At 32.3% G+C, this 19,592-nt stretch overlaps 1 protein-coding gene across 3 annotated transcripts in view; it reads left to right on the top strand.

Moving 5' to 3' along the window:
* cacnb2a (calcium channel, voltage-dependent, beta 2a) overlaps positions 1-19,592 on the top strand; it is a 34,748-nt gene that overhangs the window by 13,996 nt on the left and 1,160 nt on the right. For 2 of the 3 annotated variants that reach the window (XM_042761186.1, XM_042761185.1), the window contains exons 2-12: positions 1,688-1,807; positions 4,570-4,692; positions 5,099-5,235; positions 5,690-5,766; positions 6,514-6,647; positions 8,876-8,956; positions 9,984-10,042; positions 13,757-13,866; positions 15,467-15,618; positions 16,999-17,094; positions 17,199-17,393. In XM_042761186.1, coding sequence (XP_042617120.1) covers positions 1,688-1,807; positions 4,570-4,692; positions 5,099-5,235; positions 5,690-5,766; positions 6,514-6,647; positions 8,876-8,956; positions 9,984-10,042; positions 13,757-13,866; positions 15,467-15,618; positions 16,999-17,094; positions 17,199-17,393 — 1,284 coding nt within the window. Of the gene's footprint in view, positions 1-1,687; positions 1,808-4,569; positions 4,693-5,098; positions 5,236-5,689; positions 5,767-6,513; positions 6,648-6,859; positions 6,880-8,875; positions 8,957-9,983; positions 10,043-13,756; positions 13,867-15,466; positions 15,619-16,998; positions 17,095-17,198; positions 17,394-19,592 lie in introns of all 3 variants that reach the window. The other variant, XM_042761187.1, reaches the window with a different exon arrangement.

Below are 19,592 nucleotides of genomic sequence, written 5' to 3'. Positions count from 1 at the left end.
TACTTGCATGTAATTATGCATAATTAATTGTTATTTTAATAGTAAGTACATGTAACGTGAAACAAGGACACCTTAAAATAAAGTGTTACCAAGTTTTGCTCTTATTTTGATGTGACATACTAAAGTAAAGTGCTCAATTATGATTTTAACTGTAGTTTGTTATTTAATATATTTAGTGAATATATTTTAAATGTACTAAACTGCAACAATCATTGCAAATCACAAATATATTTAAATATATGACACACATTTCACTAGAAATTCAAGTGTCTCGAAAACATTACGTTTAGTTTGCACGCAAGTATATTTATTTTTTAAGTATTATATTTTTGTAATAAGAACCTTTTTAGAAGTATGTTAAAAAGTACGTTTTTTATATATGCAAAAATATGGTTACAACAAATAAAATAATTACAACAAATAATTGTATTTTTTTTATCAATCCGTTTAAATTGAATGTCTTGTATGTGTGTGTGCTGTAATTGATCAGGTGCTAGAAGGTGATTTATTTTGGACAATCCATCATTTTCCATCTCAGAAAGTATCAGTGGTTTTGGACTTGTTTATGTTTTGTTTCTTTTCGTCCATATTTTTCTTTGTCTTACACTATACACATCGATGATGAAGATTCCTAGATTCAGTCTCAAAGATTTTCTGTGCTACTGGTGTTTAGTCATTTTTGATTAAATACTACCTTTTCTTTAGTAAGTTAGTTTTAGTCAGTCAGTTTCCTAAAGTCAGTTATGGTTTGAAATGAGGCACATTTGCGTTACTCCGGTTCTGTTTTACTATTATCCATTTCAATTTAAAAATACTTTAAAATTAGCTGTGTCTTAGGGCCGTTGCTAAGTAGGGAGCATTCTGTACTCTGCGGTATAACTGAGTCCTCAGTGTAGAAACGAGAGGATTGTCTGTAGGGACAGTTCCCATTCACTCCAATAGCACAAGAAAAATCCAAAATAGCATTTCTATGATTTCCAGAAGAGGAAAAATGTTGAGAGATTGATTAGAAAGATTTAACATTTGCAGAGAAACACACTAGTTTTCTGAAATGTAATGCCAAGTTCATTTAAAGGGTTCACCTAAAAATAAAAATTATCATCTTTTCCTTACCCTCATCATATCTTTCCAAATCTTTATGACTTTCTTTCTTCTTTAAATATCTTAAAAGAAGATGTTTTGAGAAATGTTTTAGTTTGGGGACCAATTCTCACTATCCACTAACTAATAACTATGACTCAATTAACTCCTAATTTGCTGCTTATTAATATTTAGTAAGGTAGTTGTTAAGTTTAGGTATGGGGTAGGCTTAAGGGATCTAAAATATGGTCATGCAGAATAATGCATTAATATGTGCTTGATAAGTACAAATAAACAGCCAATATGCTGTGACATGCATGCTATTAAGCAACTAGTTAATAGTGAGAACTGATCCCTAAAGTGTTACCATTTGTTGGGAATCAAGCTGTAAATGGCTTACTCTGTCTCTGTTTATTGAAACAGGAGATACTATTCTGTTGTGCATAAATTACGCACAAATAGAGTAGCTGAATATTTATCTTGACCAAATGAGAAAATGTCACGGTAAACAATCAAATAGTAACCATGTGTCATAATCCATGAAAGGAATGAAGTAAATGCACATATAAATATGAAAAAGAAAAAAATCTCTCTGCTTTTTCCACAGGGTTCAGCGGACTCATACACTAGTCGGCCGTCTGACTCGGATGTGTCTCTGGAGGAAGATAAAGAGGCCTTACGCAGGGAAGCTGAGAGACAGGCTCAGGCTCAGCTCGAAAAGGCCAAGGTATTTCTGCATGTTTTACTCACTATAACTGAATAATTGGCAGTTTGACAAGGGTTTGTTCAAATGTCTGTTTTTCTGTCTAATAGTGTGGGTCTTTTCAAAATAGCATACTACCATACTAGTCATGTACATCTCTTTAGTATGCAGTAGTGGCAAACCGATATATCACCAAGGCCGATATATCGGCCGATATTACTATAAATTTTTCTTTATAAATCTTACTATTAAACTTCATAACTGTTGTTTTTTCTTTATAAATCATGCAATAAAAGATTAAAACTTAATATACACAAACTGTCATCTTATTTTAAGGTTTAATATGTAGCTGGATGCTTTTTTAGACACTTTGTTTGAGGCAAATCAATGCTGTTTGGAGATGATATATGAAATCTCACCCTATTAGTCTTTCCCATGTATTTTTATTCTTTTATTCAATCTTGTTTTTGTCACACTCTCCTTCGCCTCGCCTGGGGTGATAGCTATTTTTAGTGTTTGACATCAATCAGATTTTATAATTTATTTACTGAATGCACACATAAATATTGATAAGAAAGCCAGATGGTCTGCAGTGAGCAGACATACGTCAAATATTCTTCACTGACCAGGTTTCTAGAAATATCATTCTCTCTCACACACATATAAAAACTGGTAATCTGCAATTGTTACCTTAAAAAGTTATTTCTACTTGATTTAAAATCTTAAATCTATTGGTATAAATTAATGTATAAAGGTTGGTTCAGTGGCATTAAATCATATTTTTGATTTAATTACAACCAGTTAATTAACCATTTTAAGCTTAAATCTTAAAAGTGTATTTTTAAAAAAAATTACTTGCAGATAATATAATATTAATGAAATAAAAGACCACTTAAGTGTAATTTAAGCAAGACACTTTCATGACTATATCTTAACACACTTAAGTACACTTTTAAAAAGTGCACTTGGTAACGTCAAATCCAAAGTTTATTTTACATTTCATAGCATATGTTTCAAAATAATAAAATTACATAAAGATGTACTCAAGTCGTACATAAGTGCGTCAAAAAGCACTCTAAGGTTCATTTAGTGTCTAAAAACATTACATTCAGTTCACACTAATTTTTAGCTTACCACTTTTTGCAGTGCAATTTCACAATCTGACCACTCTTGAAAGTGCCTCAAAGGAATAGACAGAATCAGGAGTCCCTATTTTCTTTCACATTTTCTTTCAATATTCAGTTTTTCTTTCCTAAGACTATAGGAATTACATCATTTCACTCAACCAAAAACAATCTGAATCTGTGTTAGTCAAAGTTTTAGCATAAACACTGTTAAATGAAACAAACAAGCTGTCAGATGTGCGTGCGTGTGTTTTTAGTGAATGTGAATGAAACTGTAGATGCTGATTAGTCTGAACAGGCATTTACATAAAAGGTTACAATAACTTTGTCCGATCAATACTGCATGGTTAATGGAAAGTCCTGTTATATAAGAGACTGACAGTGGCTGCGAAAACAAAACAAGGGTATAAACTGTACAATATAAAATAAAAATATATATTATTTAAAGCTTTAATTTATTTAAATGAATTGCATAGTTTTGTATATCTTTTTATTTCACTAGAAAATAAAGGTAGAAAGGGAAGATAAAGCAGCATCGCCTTGACAAATCATGGAGAGTCAGGTTTGCAAGTGATCAACCCACCATCCCCATTACCTTTAGAGGACATTGTGTCCTCTGTTTGGCACACCCATAATTCATTGCGTGTGCAGACCGTCATGTGGATGCAAATTACATTGAGTCCGTACTGATTTTGCCCTTGTGTATCAAACACTCACGTTCCTGCTTTTTTGTGTGTGTTTCTGAAAACATACTGTACTGCTTATGACTGCTTTTCCACTGAATTTTTAAACAAATACCTTGGCAGTTTTTTTTTTTTTCTCTCTCCATATAACGAAAGTGGTTGAAATGGGTCTGTCAAGGTTGTGTACCCATTGGAACAAGGTAGAAAATGAACCGTATCACCATATTTCCCCAGCTGATTGATAACATTAAGAATTGCAAATAGTTTTCTGGGATGCTATGTTTAAGTATGCAAATAAGGCATTATCTAATTAAATATGCACTAATTTGCATACACTCACAAAACAAAAACAATACACAAAAAAAACACATTTAAAAAACTCAAAATCTTCATTATCATATTATTATTATTTATGATTTTATTATATAAAAAACAACAAACAATGGAAAAAAATGTATAGTAAATAAAATCTACAGACACAAATAGATAAAGTGTAATATTAAAAGTGTATTTTGGATGTTTTCTTTCACTAATCTGTGACTAAGCATGAAAAAGCAATGTTGTGCCTGTAGTGTCTTGCTTTAAAAAAAAAGCAACATAAAAGTTACATGTGCAGCTTGTAAATCTGCCAAACCCAAATGATAGTTTTGTCTGGGGAAAAATTGAAATTTAGCTTGTTTTTCCCTGGATAATTCTGTGATAAATATATTATATATATATATATATATATTTTACAATTCTGTCACAATAGTTTAACTATCCTCATGTCACATGTATATTTTTTACAATTCTGTCACAATAGTTTAACTATCCTCATGTCATTCCAAATCTGTATGCATATTTATTGAACCCTACTGTGGACACTGATGCATTTTTCAAAATATCTTCATTTGTGTTGCACAGGTTTGTTGTTGAAATCTTTTTGTTCTACTATAGATTAATCCTTCATACTGTACTCACTCTTTGTTCTTCTACACAGTCTAAACCAGTGGCGTTTGCAGTACGTACTAATGTTGGCTACAGTGCTTCTCTTGAAGACGATGTCCCTGTGCCTGGAATGGGAATCTCATTTGAGTCAAAAGATTTCCTTCATGTTAAAGAAGTGTGTATTTACACATGTATCCATATATACAGAAAAAAAAATGTTTATTATAGTTAAAATCAGCTGTAGTGTTTTTAAAGACCTGAACTAAAGGAACACTGTATGTCCATATCACAATAAACACAACACACAATACTCAAAATACAGCCTGCATCACAGATTCTTTAACTAAAACAGTCTTTCACACATGTATAACAAGGCCTTGTAATGCAGTTTTTTGCAAATGAAGTGTATCTGCAAATTTAAAATACCCAAGATAAGTTTTTCACTTGAAAATGCTAAGATATTTTTATTGTACTTAATATTTTAAGATTGTATGGTAGTTTGTAAGGTTTTGTTTTACTTTGTAAGGTATTCTAACCTGAAAAAAATCCACTGTGAGTGACTTTTGTTTGTTTAATGACAGAAATTTAATAATGACTGGTGGATCGGTCGCTTGGTGAAAGAAGGGTGTGAAATCGGCTTCATCCCAAGTCCAGTGAAGCTTGAAAGCATTCGCATCCACCAGGAGCAACGTACAAAACAAGGAAAATTTTACTCAAGGTATCCACAGATGCACAACAAGGTTCTTCACTAAACAAAATATAGAAAATACAGAAAATATAGCTTTGATATGACCCCTTTCAACAAAACTAGACTTAGATTGCATTTCCTAAAAGCATCCCTTGTGAAAAAGAAGTGCACTTAATTGTATTGAATGTGCACTTGTAGTGTACTTCAAATCTTAAGTGTATTTAAAAAAATATAGATATGCTACTGTACTGTTTTCACAAGGGATCTGAAGCCTAAGTAGATTGTAGAGATGAGTGGTGCCAGTGGTTTCTACAATGTACTCACTCAGGCTTACAATGCTTTTAATTTTAACTTTTGCTATGGCTTGCTGAAAAAAAAAAAAAAAAAAAAAAAAAAAAAAAAAAACACCTTGTAATGGTTTAATCTGGTCATTTAAACTTGTCACCCACTGAACCCGCATTATATGTTGTTCTTTTTTTCACAGTAAATTAGGGGCAAACTCTTTATCTAGTTTAGGAGACGTGGTTTCAAACTCACGTAAATCAACCCCTCCATCCTCAGGTACGTAAGTGTCATTCTTAACACACTTAAGTACACTTTCAAAAAGTGCACTTTGCAATAATGTCAAATTAAAAGTTTTACTTTAAAATATATTTTAAATGTTTTAATAATCCTTTGTCATAGTTTAAAGAAGTACACTTATTTTGTGTTGACTAACATACTAAAGCACATGAAAAGCACTTGATGATAATATTAACTGTGTTATTCAACGTTACATTTAAAGTTAATATATTGTACAACAAATATTTAAATACATGACATAAAAATTTCAACGGAAATGACAAATAAAATGTACATTTCAGTTCATCACAATCACAATCACCATAACCATAACCAAAATAAAAAAAAAATAAAATTAAATTTAAATTACATGTAAAGATGTACTTAAGCCTTACTTAAGTGTGTCAAAAAGCTCTAAAGTTTATCTAGCTGAATCAATTATTAATTCAAACTGTAATACAATTTCATTTAATTGCAACTAACATGCAATTTAGTGTCCAAAAACATTACATTCAGTCCATGCTTAAGTATATTAGCACTTAAGTACTCTTTTAAGTATGCTAAAGTGTACTTCTTTTTCACAAGGCCATGTTTTTACTCAAATTCTGTGTGCTTCAGTGCATAACTGTAATTTATTGTCTGATAAATGACTGATGTGCATTGTCTATATTCACGTTGTGTATGAATTCCCCATGTGTTTTGCTGAGGCTCATATGTACGTGTGTGCATTTATATATGTGTGTGTAGCTGTGGACATAGATGCTGCAGGGTTAGATCCAGAGGAGAGTGACCCTCCTCCCCATCAGCGTTCACCCAAAGCCAGCCCAAACACAGTAATATCCCCTTTAGCCCGTGAGAAACGAATGCCTTTCTTTAAGAAGGTAAAGCATGCCGATGGACGCTCCCTCGCTCTGAATCTGTCTCACAGCAGCATCACGCAGAGCCTGTGTCGCTTGTCACCGTCCGAATGCCAGCTTATTCCACTCACTCTTTCCCTTCTCTCTCCCTGTCTTGTCTTTGTCCCTCTGTATCCCAATCTTTCACACTCCCATGGTCTTTTCTTTTTGTCTGTTCCCCTTCCTCCTATCCTCAGCTAAGCAGAGGCATAAGTCGGTAAGTCAGGCCTCACAGAGAGCCGTGTGGTCAGTGGAAGCTGAGGCCTGCAGCGGCTCATTCCTGTTATGCAGTACTTACAGTTGATTAATTATAGCTTAGTGTTATTTACACAATGGCAAGAAAATGAACAGGGTCTCTATGAGGACGGAAACTCCTCAGTGAGGGATTTACATGATGGTTTCAATCTGAAGATAATTTTTGATATATACACTAGAAAAGTTTGGAGTAATAAAAACTCACTTCTGCTAACCAAAGCTGCATTTATTTGACCAAAGACTCTGTAAAAACAGTAATATTATGAAATATTATTGTAGTTTCAAATAACTGTTTTCTATTTGAATACATTGTAAAATGTAATTTATTTCTGTGATCAAAGATTAATTTTCAGAATGTCATATGATCCTTCAGAAAAAAATGTAAAAAAAAAAATGTTAGCCTGAATGCACTGTAAGTCGCTTTGGATAAAAGCATAAATTGCATAAAATGTAAATGTCAATCATTCTAATATGCTGCTCAAGAAACATTTCTGATTATTATCAGTGCTGAAAACAGTTGGTCTGCTTAATATTTTTTTTTGTGGAAACTGTGATAGAGATACTTTTATTCAGCAAGGATGCGTTAACTTGATCAAAAGTGAATGTAAAGACATTTATAACGTAACTATATATATATATATATATATATATATATATATATATATATATATATATATATATATATATATATATATATATATATATATATATATATGTGCTGTTCTTTTGAACTTTCTATTCATCTAAAATATAATAATAATAATAAAAATGAAGCAGCAAAAACTGGTTTTAGCATTGATAACAATAAGAACCATTATTAATAATTAAGCACCAATAATATCTGAGCAGCAAATCGCCATATTAGAATGATTTCTGAAGGACACTGAAGACTGGAGTAATGATGCTGAAAATTAGAGCAATAAATTACCTTTTACAATATATTCACATAGAAAACATTTTTTTTGTTGTTGTTATTATTGTAATAATTCACAATATTATTGTTTATAATATGCAGCCTTGGGGAGCAGAAGACTTTTTTCCAAAATTTAATTTTAATTTCACACCTTGTATTTAAATAAGAGCAGTAACTACTATGATTCCTTCTTTATGATCTTTAACAGGAGGATCCATTCCTGCTCCTGTAGGGCCACATTCTGGATCTTAGCTCCAGTTTACCTGCCTGTTGATCTTAATCCTGAAGACCTCAATTAGCTGGTTGAGATATTTAATTAGTTCTGTATGGCCCTCCAGGAGCAGGACTGGATGCTCCTGGTCTTTTAAAAATGGTTCATTTCATATTTTATCCTTGACATGATGAGACTCGAAAATGTACAACATAGTAGGAATGATCGCATGGCCACTACTTAGTAAACACTTCACTGTGTGGTTCTTCCTTCTGACATTTCTCTGTTATCAGCTTCAGATTTGCCTGTTTGTGTGTGCATGTTTAACCAATAAGGTTACTGTTTGTACAATTGCATACAAAATAGTATAAATAATAATTTTCTAATTTGCTTGTTGTAAAAGCCTGATATTAACAAACCATTTTAGCAAACCTCCCAATATATGTAAGAAAATTTTATTTTTATTTTATTTTATTTTTTTGGTGTCAAACTTAATTTGAGCTCAGGCAAAACTAATACATTAGTTAACTATTGAGATGCATTCAACATTGTGCTTAACCTGCAGTCTAACTAAATGCAAAGGACGTTTTTTTATATGATATAATTATTTATATGAAATAATTAACAATAGAGCAATGTAAGAACTGGACATTCTCATTAAATTTGACACTTGCAATCTAGATCTTATTATGGATTATAGTATTTTCAATCAGATCTACTGTTGTTTCCCTTCTTTTCTCTCTCCTAGCTGTGATTGTGAAGTGTGTGTTCAGTGTTTGTGTTCTGTGCGCACACTGAAGAGGTTAATGGTGTGTGTTTTGTGCTGCTATACAGACAGAGCATGTTCCTCCGTATGATGTGGTGCCGTCTATGAGACCCGTGGTGCTGGTGGGACCGTCGCTCAAGGGCTACGAGGTCAGCTGCTGCAGAACCCTTTGTGACTTCATAGAGAAGATATTAAAGGGTTAATTCACCCAAAAAAATTAAAGTGGAATTATCTACTCTATATATCTAAATAATCTTTGTTTTATTCACAACTTTGAAAAATAACTTTTTACAGTGTAGTTAACGAATAACATGTCCACAGACTTTTGTTGTATGTTAGTACGAAGTATAAGGAAAAAAGGGTATATTTTAGATGCTACGTCACCATTCGTTTGAAGCCTTTCACCATATTTAATCACCTTTTTAGCAGTATTGCATGGATAATATTCTTGTTACAGGAGAATAGTGTTAAAATGGTTTTAAGCTGACATTAAAAAACTTGAAATAAAAATCAACCCAAAAATTTTAAAAAATCACTTAATTTTAATATGAAAAAACAACGTTAATGCACAAAAAAGTGGGATGTGCAATTTTTTTTAAAATGTTAAAACATCTGTAAATTAAGGTACAAAAACATAATAATATAAATATAACTGTATGTTTTACATAGAGCCTACACATTCAACACGACTCAAAAACATTAAAAATAAGAAATGCATTTAAATATACTTAGACACATTCATCTTAGAAAACAGATCTTTGTAGATACAGTAGGTAAATGTGATAAATGTGGTAAATGCACAGATTAATAATATTAATAATATAATATTTTCATTCTGTGACTTTTTTTTAACCGGGACATTTTACTAATTTCAACTTACAAAAATTATACGGGCGTCCAGTGACAAAAAGTTGAGTTGGTAGAGACTGAATTCTCATTTTTGCATAAACAATCTCTTTAAATGTCATAAATTATACATTTTTAGACATGCAAAGTATTTGAGTGTTTATATTCTGACTAAACATTTTCCCAGTACACGAATCCTTATTTTACATTTACACTTAACTGTAAAGCATTTAGACTCTATGTCGACTCTATGAATGTTAAGCAAAAAAACACAAGGCTAATGTAAAAAAGGGAAAAAACCTGACATGATGCTTTTATGTGTGTAAACAGGTAACAGATATGATGCAGAAAGCGCTGTTTGACTTTCTGAAGCACCGTTTTGAGGGGAGGTGAGTCTTTAAGCGGTTCTCTTCCTCCTCGAGCCTCTGTTGGGATAGTTTATATATTTGTGTGTGTGTGTCACGTGAGCATATGATGTTTCTTTAAATAGTCACATCTCATTGCCTTAATTGGCCATGCTGGTCCATAAGCACACAGCCGGGTCTCATGCCTGCAGCTTCCCTTCACTGCAGTTTCCTGAATACAACTGCGCAGGATTTACAGTATGACAGTTAAAACTATATATATATTTTCAGTGAATCTGAATGAAGTCAGATTTATTTTTTTTTACAAACTTAGTCCTGGCCAAATTCATATGTGGTTTGAAATCCAATCAAAATGCATTTCAGTTTGATGTTTTTTCCATGTATGTTACGTTGTGTACAATGGATGTGGAGATGGTAATTTCAGTTTTCTTATAATATATCCTATGCATATAAAAGAAAAAAGAATGGACTGGATAATGAGAAGGGATGTGTGCATTGGTAACCGTCTAGTCAACTGATCTGAAACTAAGAAACCATCAGAAAACAGTCAGAAAACACTGTCACATAGCCTTACTACTATGTACACTGCAGGTCAAAAGTGTGGGATCAGTAAGATTTTTTAAATGTTTTTGACAGTCTCTTCTGCTCAAAAAGGCTGCATTTATTTGATCGAAAATACTGTGGAAATTCTGAAATATTACCATAATTGTAAATAACTGCTTTCTATGTGAAAAGTGTAATTTATTTTTGTAATAAAAAATAAATTTTCAGCATCATTACTCCAGTCTTCAGTGTCACATGATCCTTCAGAAATCATTCTAATATGCTGATTTGCAGAATTTCTGGTTATTATCAATGCTGAAAACAGTTATGCTGCTTGTATTATATTTTTGTGGAAACATTCAAACATTTTACCTTTCAGGATTCTTTGATGAAGTTCAAAAGAACAACATTTATTTGAAAGAGAAATCTTTTGCAATATTATGGGTCCGTGGCAGAATACCTTCGTATAATTCGTTTTTTGGTTAAATGCTGATTTAATATTGAAATCTATAAGCGGTAAATTTTAGAAGGAAAAAAAAAAAAAAAAGAGGAATGCACAATTTTTATTTCGTTTTAATATGTAATTATAAAAAGTAACTGTTCAAACAAAACGAAAATTGCCATTGGTTTGGTTTCTCACCAAACCTCCAGAATTTGGCTTCATTTTTTTCGTTTTTAAATGGTACGTTCAGAAGGACAGAAAACGAAGTTAAGTTAAAAAAACAGAAAAACGCGACTTGAATATTCGATCTATACATGAGTGGGCGGATTTGTTTCCTGAATGAAACTCCCCTCTCTGTCTGATTGGTCAACCAAACATTACAACATAAAACAGCTAGTAGGCTGCTTGAGTCGCCTAGTAAAAGTCTACATTATAGCCCTAAAAAAAATCCACATAATAAGAGTCCTACCCTTCTAAAATATTAGGCTTAAATCGTGTTTATTTATAACTACATTTTCTTTTTTTTCTCTTTTTTTTTTTTGTCACTTCAGCAAACCCAGCCAGGGATCGAATATTCAAGCGTTTCCCCCTGAAAGCTCATAAAAACGAATTCTGTTTTTCGTTTTTTGCAAAAAATTTAAAAACGAAAAAGGAGCCGTTTCTCATGTTTCTACAATGATCTTAAAATTAAATTTATTACCATCTGTTTTCCTGTGCACTTCAATACTGGTCTGTGCTTGAAATCGCAACTAGTAACTCGTAAAAAGGCATCACCTTCTTTTTTCCGAAGTTTTCGCACTTTTAATAATGGCAGAAAGTGCTTTCATCATAAGAAAATCTGATAATATTGCATCTCGCGGTCATATATATATAAGTAAGGTGAAAACAAACCAAATGGCAATAATACAATTAAAATCTTGTGTTACAGGGCAGAAAATCAGACTACAGTTAAAATTACATATTATTCACACAATAGAAATAAATGATTCATCGTTTATTGATTCTCTCTAATTCCTCTTTTTTTTTTTTTAAATTTTTCTTTCTAAAATAGGTCTACACTCAGAAAGTCTAAATTTACACAGTGATTGAACAAAACCAATGGGTTTACATTTACAAGTTGTAAAATCTACCCAGCTAAAATAAGTAAAGCATTATAACTGGAAGGACTGATGCTTCAAAGACTGGGAATATTCAAGGTTTAAAAAAACGAAAAAACTAAAAATTAAGCCGAATCTTGTTTTTCGTTTTTTTGCAAAAATTAAAAAAACGAAAAAGGCTTGCTGACGTGCACGAAAAAGGAAAAAACTGCACAATTTTCGTTTTTCAAAACAAAACGAAAAATCAGCCATGTTTTTATTCAGGGACAGAAAACGAAATAACAACTTGAATATTCTCATGTGGGCTCTCGCTCTCTCTGATTGGTCAACTCTAATAATAGCCCTCTCCTCTCTCTACTTCTTAACGCCTCTCTATACTAATTCTCTCTCTCTAGGGGATCTCTCATAAAAACGACTGTATACTATATTATACCATCTGTTTCTCAAATGCAACGTATATATATATTTTTATTTTAATAATAAAAGTGCATCAAAGTAAAAGATTATTATATATACTAAATAATTATAAAAGGGCAGAAAAAATAGAAATAATCTAAATTTAATATTGAACAAAAATATAATAAAATAAGTAGTGTATATAATAAAAAAATCTGTCATGGCTTGCTGACGTGCCGCAATATACCTATAATCTCTCGTCTCGCTCTCTCTCTCTCTCCATCTATCTCCTCCTCTCTCTCTCAATCTCTCTCAGGTCTCTCTCTCATTGTCTGGAACGCAGAATTATTATGTAAAGTTAACATTTACACTATACAATAATACGAGCGTATACTACAATTAGAGCCATTCTATAAAATGACATTTCAGCACTTGACAGACGGATAGCGACTCCTATAGCACTTAAGTAGCATGGACAGACGTGCGACTGTGTTAAGTGCATTGTCGGGAAAACGCACGTGAAACAATAGCAAAACGATAGTAAAATGACTCGTAGAAAACGCTCTTATGGTCTAAGATGAATCATTAACGGGAAACCCGGCCCTGTTTGATGAAGTGAAAGAGATAAAATGTAGTATAAATAAACACGTTAAGAATCCGTAGAAGGGTAGGACTCTTATTATGTTTTTAGGGCTATTATTATGTTGTAATGTTTGGTTGACCAATCAGCGGAGAGGGGAGTTTCATTCCCGCCCACATGTAGAGATCGAATATTCAAGTTGTTTATTCGTTTTCTGTCCCTGAATGTAAAAACGAAAAAAATTAAGCCGAATTCTTGATTTTTCGTTTTGTTTGAACAAATGAAAAACGAAAAATGTGCAGTTTTTTCATTTTTCAGATTTCAATATTAAATCAAAAAACGAATTATACGAAGGTACACGGACCATTATGAATGTCTTTACTGTCACTTTTGATCAATTTAATGCATCTTTGATGAATAAAAGTTTTTTTTATTTATTATTATTTACTTGAATGGTAGTGCATCATAGTTTCCACAAAAAAATATGAAGCTACACAACTGTTTTCAACATCGATAATAAAACAGAAAAAAAAATATATATATATATATTTTAAATCTTACCTTTAACCATTTAGTACAAGATACTTCTGAACAAACATGTTGGTGCATTGCAGTTACATTTAAAGCACTTGCATTTAATGAATTAACATTTGCAGTTGCACTTGTTTTGTATAATTCAGGATCTCGATCACGAGGGTGGCTGCTGATATTTCTCTGGCCAAGCGCTCTGTGCTCAACAACCCCAGTAAACACGCCATCATCGAGCGCTCGAACACACGCTCCAATTTAGGTGAGAGAGAGTGTTTGATGGTTTAGTGTGAATGACTAAAAAAGGAAATATTTTCTAATTTTTTTTTTGTTTGCATTCGTGCTTACATTAATTTTATTCTCTTATACAGTCTTTATTGTTGAATTTTCATTTCTACAGTGGCCAGAGCATGACATATGCACACTCTCACACATGAGAAGATATTTGTTATAGTATGTTCTCAAATCTGGAAATGATTTTAAACGGTTTAAACAGTTCAATTTTCTGTCATTCTGATCTTATAAATATCACAAATATCAGCATTCCAACAATATCTTTTTTGTTGTTGTTGTTGTTGTTTTCAAGTAATAAATACAATTTATATATTTTTTGCTTATTCCAGATTACTACATACTTTGTATCAATCAAATTCTTATTACGAGTTGGTAAATTGGTTAAAGTGACTAGTAAATTTATCTCGAATTAGTGGTTTGAAATTACTGACAATGAAACAAAGATTCACAAGAAAGTGCTGTTCCGATGATTGTGCTTTAAGATAAAAAAAAAAAAATAACATTAAAATTCCTCACCTTATTGTTTTTGTTAGGAATGATTACTGAAATGTCGCGTTTCAACAAACGTACTACAATGATTATTAATAAAATCATAAAAATGTAAGGAAATTGTAATTGTTGAATTATTAAAATGAAGCCATAAGCCCCAAGAAGCATCGGTTTACAGTGAATTCATAACAGCTAGGGTGTTGTTAGACACTGCACGAAGCAGAGTGCCTTAAACCCCCTTAGCTGTTATAAATTCAATGCAAACCACTGCTTCCTGGGGCTTATTGCTTTTTTTTTAAATGGTTATTCCATATACGTAGTAAGGTTTCACAAAATAAAACAGAGCAAATAAAGTGTAATGATATAAATAAAAACAGTATTCTTCCACCAAACAAAGTAGTTCCTCAGAAACAGTTGTAGATGCAACAAAGTGGTTGCCGAGCAACACACAGAAGTAAACAAAGATGTATGTTTGTAGAGTTATTTACAAAAGCTTCGAACACAGCTCAGCCAATCAGAATCAAGGACCAGAACTATCCGTTTTATAATTGGAATTTTTAAATGGAATCAGAAAGCGAACCAGAGTTGTTTTGATTCCTTATGATTTCCTTCCATAAAAGTGAAAGTTGTGACATTTGCCAAGTATGGTAACCCATACTTGGAATTGGTGCTCTTCATTTAACCCATCCAAGTGCACACACACAGCAGTGAGAAGTGAACACACCGTGAACACACACCCGGAGCAGTGGACAGCTTTATATCCAGCACCCGGGGAGCAACTGGGGGTTCAGTGCCTTGCTCAAGGGCACTTCAGCCATGGGTATTGAGGGTGGCTGCCAGCACCGAGACTTGAACCTGTGACCTTTGGGTTACAAGTCCAACTCTCTAACCATTAGGCCACAGCTGCCCCCTAACTATATGGCTTTAAATGTGGTTTCTTTTTTGTTGAATTCATTACATTGCACGTTGCTTCACCCCATTATTCTTTCTGAATTGTAATCATAGCTTAATTGCTTCCAGTGGTTTGGTTCTCTATTATTCTCCGCATACTCTCTGAGTGTATGTGTGTGTGTTTATAGCGGAGGTTCAGAGCGAGATCGAGAGGATCTTTGAACTGGCTCGCACGCTGCAGCTGGTGGTTCTTGACGCTGACACGATAAACCACCCGGCTCAACTGGGAAAAACATCTCTTGCTCCAATTATTGTCTACATCAAGATCACCTCTCCACAGGTACACACAAATATACTTTAAAATAATATACTTAGTCATATACTTCAGTCCTAAAATTAAGTCCTACCTAAAAGGGTCAAAAAAGCACACTTAAGTACAGTTTTATTTTTATTTATTTATTTTATTTTATTGTCTATGAAATAGGGTTAAAGTGCTGATGAATGAGCTGACAAGAATCCATAGAACAACAAAATATACTTCAACAAAATTAAAAATGAAACTTCAATATAACAACAATTAAAACATAAATGCAATAAAACAACCATAATAATTTACACAAAAAATGCATTTAACTTTAAATCATCAAATAAAACACTATAGATCAAATGATAATCAAGTACTTTACATGTGCTTTATTATGTTAGTCAACACATCAAAATAAGTGTACTTCTTTAAAACATGACAAAAGATTATTAAAACAATTATTTAAATGCAATTTAAAGTAAAGCTTTTAACAAAGTGCACTTCTGCTAAATCAGTCTACTTGGGCTTCCGATCCCTTGTGAAAAGAAGTACACTAGCATACTTTTAAAAAGTGTACTTTTATGGAAAAAATTATACTTTAAGGCCCAATTACAATTCTATTTTACACCCCCTGCATGTTAAGGGCAATTAAACTAAATCTATAACATTTTATTATTATTTTGTCTTTAAAATATACTTAAGTACATCTCTTTATGTATAAAACGTAACATTTTATTTTGTCATTTTTTTAAAAGTCTTTACAAAGTGCACGTTTTAAAAGTGTATTTAAGTAAAAAAAAAAAAAAAACTTTAAATTACAAATTACAAATTTTAAAACTTTATAAAATAATTAAAAAAAAAAGTAAAAAAAAAAAAAAAAAGTCTGTTAAGACACAGTATTTTGGAAAACAACCGGCCCTTTATTTCATTAACATTGTTATCTGCAACCTAATATACACATCTCTCTTAAAGTACACTTATGTGGCCCTTTATTTCATTAACATTGTTATCTGCAAGCTTATATATATATATATATATATATATACACACAATTTTCAATTCATCAATTAAAGGGCGCTGTACTCCAAAGCCCAAACACGTAGAATATGTTGTCATGAATCACTTACCCCCATGTTGTGCTATGGAGAGACACAAACCCGTAAAAGCTCCGTTCGTCTTCATAACACAATTTAAGATATTTTGGATGAAAACCGGAATGTTCCAAAGACGAACGGAGCTTTTACGGGTTTGGAACGACGTGGGGGTAAGTGATTAATGACTAAATTTTCATTTTGGGGTCGAGTATCCCTTTAAGCACATTTTTTTCACAATGCTCCCTCTGATTGTCTATTAGATTGTCTTTCTTCTACACTGATATTTTGCTGGGATATTGTTTCTTGTGTGGCCGTCCTTTAGGTTTTGCAGCGGTTAATAAAGTCTAGAGGAAAGTCTCAGGCAAAACATCTCAATGTGCAGATGGTGGCAGCAGACAAACTTGCCCAGTGCCCTTCAGTGAGTTAGCTGAATAATTACTTGAGATAAACCTCACTATCACCCTTTCTTTGCTCTCTAACAGTTCATTTCATGCTTCACGCGCTCATATGTTCTCTATCCAGGAGCTTTTCGACATCATTCTTGATGAGAATCAGCTGGAAGACGCCTGTGAGCACATGGCTGATTATCTGGAGGCCTACTGGAAATCCACGCATCCTCCCAGCATCCCTCAGACAAACACTCTGCTGGAGAAACTCACCACAATGGCTGCAGCCGCAGTCGCCTGCAAGGACTCACTGACTAACCAACAAACAAAGGTTAGCAAACAAAAAGAGAGAGAAGGAGTGCCGGAAAGAAACCATCAGTTTTCAGTCGAGAGAAAAAAGCAAATGCTACAGCCTAAAAGGCACACTTTACATAACAGAGTCCTGTGTCAAGCAGCTGTAATTATTGTTGCTTGTTTGCTAAGACTTATTCTGTAGTTTTCATTCAGAAAGCATAGGAATCTAGTCACATCACTACAGGGTTTCCTAATGAAGGGTATTCAATTAAAGTTTACTGATTAATAAGAAATGAGCTTTAATTGTATTGAATGTGCTTCAAATCTTAAAAGTATTTGTGTGCTTATATAGTGTGCTTCAAATCTTAAAAGTATTTTAAAAAAAAACTATAAATGCAGATAATATATTATTCATGAAAGGCCATTTAAGTGTACTTAAAGACACTTTTATGTTAAAAAAATGCATTTGAGAAAAAAAGTAAAATTTGAAATTTGTCAAATTCAAAGGTTTATTATTAAGTACACTTTACATCATTATATTTTAATAATTTTTTGTTGTGCTTTAAAGAATTACTCTTCTTTTGATGTTGACAAATATACTAAAGCCCATGTAAAGCACTTGATTGTAATTTGAACTGTAGTGTTATTAAATAATACATTTAGAGTTAATATATTTTAAATATACTAAATTGCAGCTTTATTGCAAATGTGTAATTAGACATTTAAATAAATGGCATACAAGTTTAAATAAAAATGACATTAAAAGTATATTTTAGTTTATCATAAATGTTTGTCAGTACTTTAACTATATTTGAAAAATAATAGAATTCTGAAAATACGTATAAAGATCTACTTAAGTCCTACTTAAGTGGGCCGAAAAAGCACTTTTTCATTTAATTGCAATAAACAAGCAATTAAGTGTCTGAAAATACATTATATTATATATATTATAAGTTTGCACTTAGATATATTCATTTAGGTATATCAAAGTGTGTTATTTCAATAATAAGTACCCTTTGTATGCTAAAGTGTGCTTTTTCCAATAAGTCAGATCTCTAAATTCCTAGGCAAATTAAACTTACTAAACTAAATTATAACACTACATGTTATAAAATCCATGTTTTTTGTGAATGTCCTTATTGTTCTGTTGACAAACACTGCTGCTTCTCAGACTGAGGAGGTCACTCCTATTTCAGATGAGTAGCCTCAGTCACGGTGAGTGTGTGTGTGTGTAAGACTGACGTTTAGTCATGCTTTCATTTGACCAAGATCAGAATAGTAAACAAATTTTTTTTTAGAATTTAGCTTGAAGGAATAACTCACCCAAAATGAAAACACTGTCATCATTAACTCACCCTCATGTCACTCTAAACTCTTTATGAATCACAAAAGAAGAATTTTCTCAAGCTGTTTTCCAGAGAAATGGAAATTGTTTATATGGGCCACTGTTATGGTACTCCAGAGGTATTTGTGCTTTTTTATCTTGACACTTCATGTTTATTATGTGCTTTTGTAAAAGAGCAGCATCAACATTCATTTTTCCACGGAAGAAAGAAAATAGTTTTGAAATTCCATGAGGATGAGTAAATGGGGTCGGTTTTGGGTGAACTTTTTAAAAAATATATATATACTCTTTGTGTTGACTTTTAGACTTTTAAATATAGAGTGTTTTTTATGTTTTTTTCTTTCTTTTTTTTGTAACACTGAATAAAAATAAAAAAGGTAATTGCAACTTTTTCTCACAATTCAATTATTTCTTAGAATTGCGAGTTATAAAGCCAGACTGTGAGATATAAACTTTGTAACTCATAATTGCAAGTTTATATCTCACAATTCCGAGAAAAATAAAAGTCAGAATTGCAAGAAAAAGGTCAGAATTGCAAGAAAAGGGTCAGAATTGTGAGGAGAAAGTCAGAACTGCGTGAAAAAAAGTTCAGAATTGCGAGGTTATATCACACAATTCTGAGAAAAAAAGGTCAGAATTACATTACGAGTTTATATCCCACAATTCAGAGAAAAAAGTCAGAATTGCGTGTATATATAGCACAATTCTGAGTAAAAAGTTAGAATTGCGAGTAAAAAGTCAGAATTGCATGTTTATATCCCACAATTCCGAAAAAAAAAGTCAGAATTGCGAGGAAAAGGTCTGAATTGTATGGGGGAAAAAATCATATTTATTTATATCCCACAATTCTGAGAAAAAAGTCAGAAATGCAGGAAAAAAAGTCAGAATTGT

The sequence above is a fragment of the Cyprinus carpio genome, chromosome A7 (genome assembly GCF_018340385.1).
Source record: "Cyprinus carpio isolate SPL01 chromosome A7, ASM1834038v1, whole genome shotgun sequence".
NCBI lineage: Eukaryota > Metazoa > Chordata > Actinopteri > Cypriniformes > Cyprinidae > Cyprinus > Cyprinus carpio.
Note: the sequence above shows the minus strand (reverse complement) of the source record. Positions and strands in the feature narration are given on the sequence as shown.